Source organism: Coregonus clupeaformis, chromosome 30 (assembly GCF_020615455.1).
Source record: "Coregonus clupeaformis isolate EN_2021a chromosome 30, ASM2061545v1, whole genome shotgun sequence".
NCBI classification, from domain to species: Eukaryota; Metazoa; Chordata; class Actinopteri; order Salmoniformes; family Salmonidae; genus Coregonus; species Coregonus clupeaformis.
The window spans coordinates 17,354,209-17,369,119 of NC_059221.1; the positions used below are offsets into that span (position 1 = coordinate 17,354,209).

Below are 14,911 nucleotides of genomic sequence, written 5' to 3' on the forward strand. Positions count from 1 at the left end.
AGGTCATTCACTAGGTCCCCCCGGTGGTTCTGGGATTTTTGCTCACCGTTCTTGTGATCATTTTGACCCCACGGGGTGAGATCTTGCGTGGAACCCCAGATCGAGGGAGATTATCAGTGGTCTTGTATGTCTTCCATTTCCTAATAATTGCTCCCACAGTTGATTTCTTCAAACCAAGCTGCTTACCTATTGCAGATTCAGTCTTCCCAGCCTGGTGCAGGTCTACAATTTTGTTTCTGGTGTCCTTTGACAGCTCTTTGGTCTTGGCCATAGTGGAGTTTGGAGTGTGACTGTTTGAGGTTATGGACAGGTGTCTTTTATACTGATAACAAGTTCAAACAGGTGCCATTAATAGAGGTAACGAGTGGAGGACAGAGGAGCCTCTTAAAGAAGAAGTTACAGGTCTGTGAGAGCCAGAAATCTTGCTTGTTTGTAGGTGACCAAATACTTATTTTCCACCATAATTTGCAAATAAATTCATAAAAAATCCTACAATGTGATTTTCTGGATTTTATTTTCTCAATTTGTCTGTCATAGTTGACGTGTACCTATTATGAAAATTACAGGCCTCTCTCATCTTTTTAAGTGGGAGAACTTGCAAAATTGGTGGCTGACTAAATACTTTTTAAACCCCACTGTACATAAGCACTGTCCAGGGGCTGTATTGACATAATTGAGTTAGTTTGACTTAATTGCCTGTTTACCTCTGGTTAATGTTACTTGTCTTCATTTGATGCAGGTATCTTCATTTACCCACTGGAAGAATGCTCTACCGTTGTGGGATTCGAGGCTATGATCTCCAGCCAAATAATAACAGTGCAAATCAAAGACAAGTCCAAGATGGATGACTGTTACTTTGATTGCTGCACTACAGCTAATGGAGCCCTTCAGAGTGGCAGTGGTAAGAATGTGTCTCACGTCATGTCACCTCTGAAGGTTAGAGGAATCATCACACATTGTCATGAAGTGGTCAGTGGTTCTGTAGCCTGGCCACAGATCTCTTTGTGCCGTCATGCCAACTCCTATGGTCATTTGTGTGACAATGACAATTGGATATGGCAAGACAGCCCAAACAGAGACCAGGCTAGTGGTTTTGGTTCCAAATACGTATCTAGAATATAGTCCAGTCAATAATGATAATATTGCTCTGAAAAATACAAAACATTACCATTTATGTGAGTTGTTCTGCTATGCTATTCCAGGACATATAGTGCTGGACGAGGACTTGGAGAGGACGGTGTTGGTAGTGAATCTGGGAGTCATCCCCCCTCTGGAGACGGTCAACGTGCTGGTCAGCACCTCCTCTGAGCTACCCACCCTGCCGGATGGGGGCATCCGTGTCAAGTCACCCTCCGTGTGCACCCCGAGGGTCCAGAGGACCATCAACGAGGAGCAGGGACTCTCCCCTAACTTCCAGAACAGAACGTAAGAATGCGGTGACAGTGTCATCATCAAAACCACAACTGAATGTCAACGCTGTCTTGTCCAAATAAAAAATATATAGTGCCACTTTGATCTTTAAAGGAAACTTGATCTTTTGGCCCTTTATCTACTTTCCGAGAGTCAGATGAACTAGTGGATACCATTTTTATGTCTCTGTGTCCAGGAAGAAGGAAGGTAGAGTTAGTTTCACAAGCCAATGCTAACTAGCGTTAGCACAAGTTTGCATTTGGCTCACGGAACTACCAACACTATCCTAAATAATGTTTACATACAGTTTACCCACTTCATACAGTGGGGAAAAAAAGTATTTAGTCAGCCACCAATTGTGCAAGTTCTCCCACTTAAAAAGATGAGAGAGGCCTGTAATTTTCATCATAGGTACACGTCAACTATGACAGATAAAATGAGAATTTTTTTTCCAGAAAATCACATTGTAGGATTTTTAATGAATTTATTTGCAAAATATGTTGGAAAATAAGTATTTGGTCACCTACAAACAAGCAAGATTTCTGGCTCTCACAGACCTGTAATTTCTTCTTTAAGGGGCTCCTCTGTCCTCCACTCGTTACCTGTATTAATGGCACCTGTTTGAACTTGTTATCAGTATAAAAGACACCTGTCCACAACCTCAAACAGTCACACTCCAAACTCCACTATGGCCAAGACCAAAGAGCTGTCAAAGGACACCAGAAACAAAATTGTAGACCTGCACCAGGCTGGGAAGACTGAATCTGCATTAGGTAAGCAGCTTGGTTTGAAGAAATCAACTGTGGGAGCAATTATTAGGAAATGGAAGACATACAAGACCACTGATAATCTCCCTCGATCTGGGGCTCCACGCAAGATCTCACCCCATGGGGTCAAAATGATCACAACAACGGTGAGCAAAAATCCCAGAACCACACGGGGGGACCTAGTGAATGACCTGCAGAGAGCTGGGACCAAAGTAACAAAGCCTACCATCAGTAACACACTACGCCGCCAGGGACTCAAATCCTGCAGTGCCAGACGTGTCCCCCTGCTTAAGCCAGTACATGTCCAGGCCCGTCTGAAGTTTGCTAGAGTGCATTTGGATGAGCCAGAAGAGGGTTGGGAGAATGTCATATGGTCAGATGAAACCAAAATAGAACTTTTTGGTAAAAACTCAACTCGTCGTGTTTGGAGGACAAAGAATGCTGAGTTAAATCCAAAGAACACCATACCTACTGTGAAGCATGGGGGTGGAAACATCATGCTTTGGGGCTGTTTTTCTGCAAAGGGACCAGGACGACTGATCCGTGTAAAGGAAAGAATGAATGGGGCCATGTATCGTGAGATTTTGAGTGAAAACCTCCTTCCATCAGCAAGGACATTGAAGATGAAACGTGGCTGGGTCTTTCAGCATGACAATGATCCCAAACACACCGCCCGGGCAACGAAGGAGTGGCTTCGTAAGAAGCATTTCAAGGTCCTGGAGTGGCCTAGCCAGTCTCCAGATCTCAACCCCATAGAACATCTTTGGAGGGAGTTGAAAGTCCGTGTTGCCCAGCGACAGCCCCAAAACATCACTGCTCTAGAGGAGATCTGCATGGAGGAATGGGCCAAAATACCAGCAACAGTGTGTGAAAACCTTGTGAAGACTTACAGAAAACGTTTGACCTGTGTCATTGCCAACAAAGGGTATATAACAAAGTATTGAGAAACTTTTGTTATTGACCAAATACTTATTTTCCACCATAATTTGCAAATAAATTCATTAAAAATCCTACATTGTGATTTTCTGGATTTCTTTTTCTCATTTTGTCTGTCATAGTTGACGTGTACCTATGATGAAAATTACAGGCCTCTTTTTAAGTGGGAGAACTTGCACAATTGGTGGCTGACTAAATACTTTTTTCCCCCACTGTATGTATACAGTACCAGTCAAAAGTTTGGACACTGTCAGAGCTGGCGTAGGGGTGGTGTGGAAATCAGATGCAGGATGCAGAAGTAGTCCAAAAATACTTTAATAAAGTCCACAGAATGAACGGCTACAAACAGAGCCGGAGGCACAAGAAAAATAACGCACTCAGCGTAATACACTAAACACGCACAATAGTGCGGACTCTCTACAGCAATAGAGCACAAACTAGACATGGAAACACCTGCTGACAAATGAACAACTACACACAACCACAAGACAGAAACAACGAGAACTTAAAGGACACATAATCAAGACAAAATGAGAAACAGGTGTACCAAAACAGACCAAACCAAACGAACACAGAAACAACGAACGGTGGCAGCTAGTACTCCGGGGACGACGACCGCCGAAGCCTGCCCGAACAAGGAGAAGGAGCAGCCTCGGCAGAAACCGTGACAGTACCCCCCCCCTTGACGCGCGGCTCGGGACGGCCAGGAGGACGCGGAGCAGGGCGCGTGGGATGACCACGATGGAACTCAGTCAGAAGAGACGGGTCTAAGATATCTCTCCTCGGCACCCAGCACCGCTCCTCCGGACTGCACCCCTCCCACTCCACGAGATATTGGAGACCCCCATCTGGCGTCTCGAATCCAGGATGGACCGAACTGTGTACGCCGGAGCCCCTCGATGTCCAGCGGGGGCGGAGGAGTCTCTGCTATCTCACAGTCCTGGAGTGGACCAGCTACCACCGGCCTGAGGAGAGACACATGGAACGAGGGGTTAATATTCTTATAATCAATAGGAAGTTGTAATCTGTAACACACCTCGTTCAACCTCCTCAGGACTTTAAAAGGCCCTACAAACCGCCGACCCAGCTTCCGGCAGGGCAGGCGGAGGGGCAGGTTTCTGGTCGAGAGCCAGACTCGATCTCCCGGTGCGTACACCGGTCCCTCACTGCGGTGGAGATCGGCGCCGCCTTGTGTTGACGGATGGCCCGCTGCAGATGTACGTGAGCAGCGTTCCATGTCTCCTCCGAGCGCCGCACCCACTCATCCACCGCAGGAGCCTTGATCTGGCTCTGATGCCAAGGTGCCAGAGCCGGCTGGTACCCTAGTACACATTGGAAAGGAGTGAGTCTGGTGGAGGAGTGGCGAAGGGAGTTCTGGGCCATCTCGGCCCAGGGAACATACCTCGCCCACTCCTCCGGCCGGCCCTGGCAATACGACCTCAGAAACCTACCCACATCCTGGTTTACCCGTTCAACCTGCCCATTGCTCTCCGGGTGGTACCCCGAGGTAAGGCTCACCGAGACCCCCAAGCGCTCCATGAACGCTCTCCAGACTCGAGAGGTGAACTGGGGGCCTCGATCAGACACTATATCCTCGGGTACCCCGTAATGCCGGAAGACGTGAGTGAATAGTGCCTCAGCGGTCTGTAGGGCAGTGGGGAGACCCGGCATGGGAAGGAGACGACAGGCCTTCGAGAACCGATCCACAACGACCAGGATGGTGGTATTTCCCTGGGAGGGGGGAAGGTCAGTAACAAAATCAACCGAGAGGTGAGACCAGGGTCGTTGTGGAACGGGCAGGGGTTGTAGCTTACCCCGGGGCAGGTGTCTGGGTGCCTTACACTGGGCACACACCGAGCAGGAGGAAACATAAACCCTCACATCTCTGGCTAACGTTGGCCACCAGTACTTAGTGCTAAGGCAGTGCACCGTCCGGCCAATCCCTGGATGTCCAGAGGAGGGTGACGTGTGAGCCCAATATATAAGTCGATCCCGAACCTCGAGCGGAACGTACGTCCGACCCACAGGACACTGTGGAGGGCTAGGATCGGTACGCAACGCCCGCTCGATTTCGGAATTGACCTCCCACACCACCGGTGCCACCAGGCAAGACGGCGGGAGTATGGGCGTGGGCTCAACGGACCTCTCCTCCGTGTCATACCGCCGGGACAGGGCATCTGCCTTACCGTTCTGGGACCCAGGGATGTACGTGATCTTAAAAACGAACCGGGCCAGAAACATGTTCCACCTAGCCTGGCGAGGGTTCAGTCTCCTAGCTGCCCGGATGTACTCCAGGTTTCGGTGGTCAGTCAAAATGAGGAAAGGGTGTTGAGCCCCCTCAAGCCAATGCCTCCACACCTTTAGGGCCTGGACCACGGCTAGCAGCTCCCTGTCCCCCACGTCATAATTTCGCTCCGCCGGACTGAGCTTTTTAGAGTAAAAGGCACAGGGGCGGAGTTTCAGGGGCGTGCCAGACCGTTGCGAGAGCACGGCCCCTATACCGGCTTCTGACGCGTCTACCTCGACCTGGAATGGTAGCGCGGGATCCGGATGCGCCAGCACCGGCGCCGAGGTAAACAGGTCCTTCAGTCTCCCAAAAGCCCTATCAGCCTCAGCAGACCACTGCAAGCGCACCGGACCTCTCTTTAGAAGAGACGTTATGGGAGCTGCCACCTGTCCAAAACCCCGGATAAACCTCCTGTAGTAATTCGCAAAGCCCAAGAACCGCTGCACCTCTTTAACAGTGGTTGGAGTTTGCCAATTACGCACGGCCGACACACGGTCAACCTCCATCTTTACCCTTGACGCAGACAACTGATAACCCAAAAAGGAGACAGACTCCTGGAAAAACAGACATTTCTCTGCCTTGACATATAGGTCATGCTCCAACAATCTCCTCAACACTCGGCGCACCAGGGCTACATGCTCGGCTCGGGTAGAAGAATACACCAGAATGTCGTCAATGTACACGACCACTCCTTGCCCCTGCATATCCCGGAAGATCTCATCTACGAAGGATTGGAAGACTGAAGGAGCATTCATTAACCCGTATGGCATGACGAGATACTCGTAATGACCCGAGGTGGTACTAAATGCTGTCTTCCATTCGTCACCCTCCCTCATACGCACCAAGTTGTATGCGCTCCTGAGGTCCAATTTTGTGAAGAACCGCGCCCCGTGTAAAGACTCCGTCATAGTCGCAATCAGAGGGAGTGGATAACTGTATTTCACAGTAATCTGATTGAGACTGCGGTAATCAATACACGGGCGCAAACCTCCATCCTTTTTCTTCACAAAAAAGAAACTAGAGGACGCAGGGGAAGTGGAGGGCCGTATGTATCCCTGTCTCAGAGACTCGGCTATGTAAGTCTCCATAGCTCTCTTCTCCTCTTGAGACAAAGGATACACATGGCTCCGCGGAAGCGCAGCTCCTACCTGGAGGTCTATCGCACAATCCCCCCGTCCATGTGGTGGCAACTGCGTCGCCTTCGCCTTACTAAACACAAGTGCTAAATCCTCATACTCGGGGGGAATGTGCAATGCGGGCACTTGGTTTGGACTCTCCACCGAGGTCGCCCCTACGGAAACGCCCAGACATCGCCCTACACACTGGGCAGACCACTCCTTAAGAGCCCTCTGTTGCCACGAAATAGAGGGATTATGGGTAATCAACCAGGGAAGCCCCAGCACCACCGGATACGCAGGAGAGTCAATAAGATATAGCTGTATAGTCTCCTCATGACCCTCCTGCGTCCCCATCCTAAGTGGAGCTGTGACCTCCCTAATCAACCCCGATCCCAACGGACGGCTATCTAGAGCATGTACAGGGAAAGGTTTGTTGACAGGAAGGAGGGGAATACCTAACTCTGCACAAAATCTCCGATCTATAAAATTCCCAGCTGCGCCTGAATCTACTAGCGCCTTATGCTGGGAACGAGGTGCAACCTGTGGGAAGCAAACAGGTATGGTTAGGTGCACAACAGAGAGCTCTGGGTAAGTGGGGCGCCTACTCACCTGGAAGGACTCCCCAGTGCGTGGCCTGCCGTCTCGTCCCCTAGGAGACCCCCCCCAGCACCTGGCCGCAGTGTGTCCTCCACGGCCACAGTTGGTACAGGGGTTGGTCCCCCTAGGGCTCCTTCTCCTCTCCTCTCTAGCGCCAGCACCCCCGAGCTCCAGGACTAGGCTCGGAGGTGCTGGAGGGTGGGAATGGACGACCCCCCACTCAGGACGTCCGCGGGTGGCCAGCAGGGTGTCTAGGCGAATGGCCGTGTCGACCAACTGGTCAAACGTGAGGGTGGTGTCCCTGCAGGCCAACTCACGACGGACGTCCTCCCGTAGGCTGCAGCGGAAGTGGTCTATGAGGGCCCGCTCATTCCACCCTGCGTCTGCCGCTAGAGTCCGGAACTCCAGTGCAAACTCCTGGGCGCTCCTCTTCCCCTGTCGGAGGTAGAATAGACGTTCTCCCGCCGCCTTCCCCTCAGGTGGATGGTCGAATACAGCCCTGAAGCGACGGGAGAACTCCGCATAGGTGATCGTCGCGGGGTCTATTCTCCTCCATTCGGCGTTGGCCCACTCCAACGCCTTGCCGGTGAGACAGGAGATGAGGGCGGAAACGCTCTCGTGTCCCGAGGGCACCGGGTGTACGGTGGCGAGGTAGAGTTCAACTTGTAGGAGGAATCCTTGACACCCGGCAGCGGTACCATCATACGCCCTCGGGAGCGAGAGCCGAATCCCACTGGGTTCCGGAGCGTGGACAAAGGGACTGACCGGTGCTGGTGGTAATGTGGGAGGAGGCGTGGGTGCCCAACTGGTGTCCAGGCGATGCAGGGTATTCATTACTCCCTGCAGAGCGTTGGTGATTTGAGCTATCCTGTCATCCTGTCCGCGGACGCGCTCCTCCCATGACTCGGTCGCTGCTGCTGCTCCTGCTGATTCCATGGGTGGTGTGTAGTTCTGTCAGAGCTGGCGTAGGGGTGGTGTGGAAATCAGATGCAGGATGCAGAAGTAGTCCAAAAATACTTTAATAAAGTCCACAGAATGAACGGCTACAAACAGAGCCGGAGGCACAAGAAAAATAACCCACTCAGCGTAATACACTAAACACGCACAATAGTGCGGACTCTCTACAGCAATAGAGCACAAACTAGACATGGAAACACCTGCTGACAAATGAACAACTACACACAACCACAAGACAGAAACAACGAGAACTTAAAGGACACATAATCAAGACAAAATGAGAAACAGGTGTACCAAAACAGACCAAACCAAACGAACACAGAAACAACGAACGGTGGCAGCTAGTACTCCGGGGACGACGACCGCCGAAGCCTGCCCGAACAAGGAGAAGGTGCAGCCTCGGCAGAAACCGTGACAGACACACCTACTCATTCCAGGGTTTTTCTTTATGTTTACTATTTTTTACATTTTAGAATAATAGTGAAGACATCAAAACTATGAAATAACACATATGGAATCATGTAGTAACCAAAAAAGTGTTAAACAAATCAAAATATATTTTATATTTGAGATTCTTCAAAGTAGCCACCCTTTGCCTTGATGACAGCTTTGCACACTCTTGGCATTCTCCCAACCAGATGCATGAGGTAGTCACCTGGAATGTATTTCAATTAACAGGTGTGCCTTGTTAATTTGTGGAATTTCTTTCCTTCTTTATGCGTTATGCCAATCAGTTGTGTTGTGACAAGATAGCCCTATTTGGTAAAAGACCAAGTCCATATTATGGCAAGAACAGCTCAAATAATCAAAGAGAAACGACAGTCCATCATTACTTTAAGACATGAAGGTCAGTCAATCCGGAAAATTTCAAGAAAGTTTCTTCAAGTGCAGTCGCAAAAACCACTGCTGTGTCTTTGTGAGACACGGTGTGGGTGAATGGATGATCTCCGCATGTGTAGTTCCCACCATGAAGCATGGAGGAGGAGGTGTGATGGTGTGGGGGTGCTTTGCTGGTAACACTGTCAGTGATTTATTTAGAATTCAAGGCACACTTAACCAGCATGGCTACCACAGCATTCTGCAGTAATACGCCATCCCATCTGGTTTGGGCTTAGTGGGACAATCATTTGTTTTTCAACAGGACAATGACCCAACACACCTCCAGGCTGTGTAAGGGCTATTTCACCAAGAAGGAGAGTGATGGAGTGCTGCATCAGATAACCTGGCCTCCACAATCCCCCAACCTCAACCCAATTGAGATGGTTTGGGATGAGTTGGACCACAGAGTGAAGGAAAAGCAGCCAACAAATGCTCAGCATTTGTGGGAACTCATTCAAGACTGTTGGAAAAGCATTCCAGGTGAAGCTGGTTGAGAGAATGCCAAGAGTGTGCAAAGCTGTCATCAAGGCAAAGGGTGGCTACTTTGAAGAATCTCAAATATAAAATACATGATTCCATATGTGTTATTTCTTAGTTTTGTTGTCTTCACTATTATTCTGCAATGTAGAAAATAGTAAAAATAAAGAAAAACGTTGGTGTCCAAACTTTTGACTGGTACTATATACTCTATTCTTGTCAAGGCTCATCCTATATAACTACTGCTGAACATACATTTGCTATTCATATACTGTCTATACACAACACCATAAACATATATACTGACATTGCTCGTTCTAATATTTCTAGATTTCTTAATTCCTTTCTTTATATTTTGGGGATTTGTGTTTATTATTTTGTATTGTATTGTTAGTTATTACTGCATGTTGGAGCTAGGAACATAAGCATTCTGCTACACCTGTGATAACATCTGCAAAAGATGTATACGCGATCAATAACATTTGATTTGATTTGAACTTCTTTTATACTGGACACAGAGAGTTCATCTGACTCTGGGGAAGTAGATAAAGGGCCTCATTGCCAAAATCCGGAAGTATCCCTTTAACTGTGAACTTAGAGGTTAAGTTATTCACAACCTGTCTGTATTAGACATAAATTATTTCTAATGTTCTAGACAGAGAGAGAGCCGACTGGTGGACAAGACATGAATTCACTGACTATGATTTTGTATTGTGGTAGTCCCCTGTAGCTCAGTTGGTAGAGCATGGGCGCTTGCAACGCCAGGGTTGTGGGTTCGTTTCCCACGGGGGGCCAGTATGAAAATGTATGCACTCACTAACTGTAAGTCGCTCTGGATAAGAGCATCTGCTAAATGACTAAAATGTAAATGTAAAAATTTAGTATTTTTGCACAGGAGGGATAGGCATAATTGTGCCCTGGGTCCACATGAACAGACTCCCATAACTCCCCAGTTGTGCATGGGCCTGCTACTGGAGGAGGAGGCCATCAACTCCATCGACTATGAGTTTAGCTTCCAGCTGGAGATCAGAGCCCCCTATCTCCTCGCAGGTCAGAGACACAACACACAACCATCTACACATTGCGGTTTATTTGTAGAATAATAAATGCAATTTATATTGCTGACCAACAGTGACTTGCATGCCGATATAGATATCCTTCCACTATGAGTAAAAAGCTACCTCCACACACAAACAGGATTTATTTGAGGATTTTTGTGATACACTACATGACCAAAAGTATGTGGACACCTGCTCGTCGAACATCTCATTCCAAAATCATGGGCATTAATATAGAGTTGGTCCCCCCTTTGCTGCTATAACAGCCTTCACTCTTCTGGGAAGGCTTTCCACTAGATGTTGGAACATTGCTGCGGGGACCATTCAGCCACAAGAGCATTAGTGATGTTGGCCGATTAAGCCTGGCTCGCAGTCTGCTTTCCAATTAATCTCAAAGGTATTCGATGGGGTTGAGGTCAGGGCTCTGTGCAGGCCAGTCAAGATCTTCCACACCGATCTCGACAAACGATTTTTGTATGGACCTCGCTTTGTGCACAGGTGCATTGTCATGCTGAAACACGAAAGGGCCTTCCCCAAACTGTTGCCACAAAATTGGAAGCACAGAATCATCTAGAATGTCATTGTATGCTGAAGCGTTAAGATTTCCCTTCACTGGAACTAAGGGGCCTAGCCCGAACCATGAAAAACAGCCCCAGACCATTATTTCTCCTCCATCAAACTTTACAGTTGGCACTATGCATTCGGGCAGGTAGCGTTCTCCTGGCATCTGCCAATCCCAGTGATTCACCACTCCAGAGAACGCGTTTCCACTGCTCCAGAGTCCAATGGCAGCGTTCTTTACACCACTCCAGCCGACGCTTGGCATTGCGCATGGTGATCTTATGCTTGTGTGCGGCTGCTCGGCCATGTAAAACCATTTCATGAAGCTCCCGACAAACAGTTCTTGTGCTGACGTTGCTTCCAGAGGCAGTTTGGAACTTGGTAGTGAGTGTTGCAAACAAGGACAGACGATTTTTACGTGCTTCAGCACTCGGCAGTCCCGTTCTGTGAGCTTGTGTGGCCTATCACTTCGCGGCTGAGCCGTTGTTGCTCCTAGAGGTTTCCACTTCACAGTAACAGCACTTACAGTTGACCGGGGCAGCTCTAGCAGGGCAGAAATTTGACTAACTGACTTGTTGGAAAGGTCCTATGACGGTGCCACGTTGAAAGTCACTGAGCTCTTCAGTAAGGCCATTCTACTGCCACTGTTTGTTTATGGAGATTGCATGGCTTTGTGCTCGATTTTATACACGTCAGCAACGGGTGTGGCTGAAATAGTCAAATCCACTAATTTGAAGGGTGTCCACATACTTTTGTATATAGTGTATGTCTTTGTCAATCACAGTGGATGCCACTGTTTATTCAACACTGTAGATTCTACACTGTAGATGCTTTAGAGGTGTTTTTGTGCAGGTGTGGAGAGCCCCTCTCATGCGATCCGGGCCGACGCAGACCCCCTGGCCCGCTCAGCCACCAGCGTTGTCATCACCCTGGCTGACAAATACACCTATGACTGCCCTGTGGAGATCCTCATCTACCCCAGCGGTGGGTACTGCACTTTAGTAGACACACCACCCACCACTCAGCTTGGCAGGCACTACGATTACAAACTCCTCTTCAAAATACAGTATCACATACCCAGAATAGACTAGTGTTGACCTTTCCTCTGTGTTAAATCATAAACTATCTGCGGCAAACCATTCATTTAGCTAAGCCCTGTTATTTATATGAGGACAGTTAATCAGATCACATGGGGGGGGTGAATCATCAGCCTCTCTCTCTCTCTGCATATCTGTTCACCCTCAGGCTCTCCCCTCCATCCACCCTCCACCTTGTACAAATGTATGAGCTGTCCTCGGGCTTACCCAGCCACCCACTCTCACTCTCTCTCTCTCTCTCTCTCTCTCTCTCTCTCTCTCTCTCTCTCTCTCTCTCTCTCTCTCTTTTTTTTTCTCTCTCTCTCTCACTCTATCACTCTCTGTCTCCCTCCCTTTCTCTCTCGCTCTCTCTTTCTCTCCCCCCTCTCGTTCTCTATCGCTGTCTATCTATCCTCTCCTGGTTGTCTTGACCTCTGCATGGACCAGTTGTCTCCTAGAGGCAGTAATGAGTCCCCAGATTGCTTATTCAATAGGTGCTAAGAGATGGCTTTGTCTACAAACAGACCTGGGGCCAGTTGCTCGCTGTGCAATTCAATTCAGCCCACTGTGGTGCTGGGGTTTCAATCTCATCAAGGAGATTGCTGAGCTCAACCAAATGGATGGCCATGGCAATAGAGAGATGGATGGAGTGCTTGCCGGTTTTTCCTCAGTATTTGTACAGCAAAATGAACTTGAATGATTATGAAAAGAGATTGTCAGTTTTAAAAGAAAACGTCATTGATTTAGTAAATGGTCAATAAATGGTCAATAAAAACAGCTTGCTGTAAAGTTCACTGCAGAGAGATGTTTTGAGAGATTCCTGTGGAGAGCAGAATATGAGCAGGAAATAACAGTAGTGGTACTGTCATTTTGACTCCGGCATCATTACAACTTGGAAACAAAATCCAAGACGGACTTCTGTGACAGAAAAAATATGTACTGTATCTAGCCACTTCTGCCTTTTCTCTGTATTAATATTGCATTGTGCGTTTGGGCCCTATCAGTGTCATGGCTCATACTGAAACATGGCTCTCCCTCCCATCCCGGAGGACCCGAGCCCTAGGACCATGCCTCAGGACTACCTGGCCTGATGACTCCTTGCTGTCCCCAGTCGACCTGGTCATGCTGCTACTCCAGTTTCCACTCTTCTGCCTGCGGCTATGGAACCCTGACCTGTTCACCGGACGTGCTACCTTGTCCCAGACCTGCTGTTTTCAACTCTCTCTCTCTACCGCACCTGCTATTTCAACCTCTAAATGTCCGGCTATGAAAAGCCAAGTGACATTTACTCCTGATGTACTGACCTGATGCAACCTCTACAACCACTGTGATTATTATTTGACCCTGCTGGTCATCTATGAACGTTTGAACATCTTGGAGAAAAATCTGGCCTTAATGGCCATGTACTGTTATAATCTCCACCCGGCACAGCCAGAAGGGGACTGGCCACCCCTCAGAGCCTGGTTCCTCTCTAGGTTTCTTCCTAGGTTTCTGCCTTTCTAGGGAGTTTTCCTAGCCACCGTGCTTCTACATCTGCATTGCTTGCTGTTTGGGGTTTTAGGCTGGGTTTCTGTATAGCACTTTGTGACATCTGCTGATGTAAAATGGGCTTTATAAATAACATTTGATTGATTGATTGATTGTTGTCTAGGCGATACTGTATCCCATAAGTCTAATGGCCACAATCTCCTCTTCTGTCTAGATCCTCATCTGCCACATGTGCTGATTGAGGATGGAGACATGACACTGGGGGAGTACGATGATCACCTCGCAGGGAAGAGTGACTTCATCAAGGCCACCAAGAAGGACTCCAGCAATGAAAAGAAAGTGAGTGCTGCATCAGATCTGATGTGCGTCTTACACAGCAGCTTAATGAGAGACACAGAAACAGCTGTCTGAAAGGACTTTTAGATTAAACAGGCTTTGTAAAATGGCAAGATGCTGCTTATAATTAAAGAAGAAAAGCAGCTACTCTTTCTGGGGTCCAAACACATTAAGGCACTTACAGTGGGGAAAAAATGTATTTAGTCAGCCACCAATTGTGCAAATTCTCCCACTTAAAAAGATGAGAGAGGCCTGTAATTTTAATCATAGGTACACGTCAACTATGACAGACAAATTGAGATTTTTTTCTCTCCAGAAAATCACATTGTAGGATTTTTAATGAATTTATTTGCAAATTATGGTGGAAAATAAGTATTTGGTCACCTACAAACAAGCAAGATTTCTGGCTCTCACAGACCTGTAACTTCTTCTTTAAGAGGCTCCTCTGTCCTCCACTCGTTACCTGTATTAATGGCACCTGTTTGAACTTGTTGTCAGTATAAAAGCTACCTGTCCACAACCTCAAACAGTCACACTCCAAACTCCACTATGGCCAAGACCAAAGAGCTGTCAAAGGACACCAGAAACAAAATTGTAGACCTGCACCAGGCTGGGAAGACTGAATCTGCAATAGGTAAGCAGCTTGGTTTGAAGAAATCAACTGTGGGAGCAATTATTAGGAAATGGAAGACATACAAGACCACTGATAATCTCCCTCGATCTGGGGCTCCACGCAAGATCTCACCCCGTGGGGTCAAAATGATCACAAGAACGGTGAGCAAAAATCCCAGAACCACACGGGGGGACCTAGTGAATGACCTGCATAACACATACATTTTTCTAGCTGCAGACTATGATTGATAATGTCAAAAGCCACATTGAAGTCTAACAAGACAGCTCCCACAAACTTTTTATCATCTATTTCTCTCAGCCAATCATCAGTCATTTGTGTTAGTACTGTGCT

The 14,911-nt window shown here is 48.0% G+C and overlaps 1 protein-coding gene across 1 annotated transcript in view; it reads left to right on the forward strand.

Moving 5' to 3' along the window:
• The window catches only part of LOC121546488 (von Willebrand factor A domain-containing protein 5B1-like), a 71,787-nt gene that overhangs the window by 6,804 nt on the left and 50,072 nt on the right, over positions 1-14,911 (forward strand). The window contains exons 3-7 of the mRNA XM_041857754.2: positions 740-901; positions 1,203-1,425; positions 10,324-10,478; positions 11,900-12,031; positions 13,826-13,950. Coding sequence (XP_041713688.1) covers positions 740-901; positions 1,203-1,425; positions 10,324-10,478; positions 11,900-12,031; positions 13,826-13,950 — 797 coding nt within the window. The remainder of the gene's footprint in view (positions 1-739; positions 902-1,202; positions 1,426-10,323; positions 10,479-11,899; positions 12,032-13,825; positions 13,951-14,911) is intronic.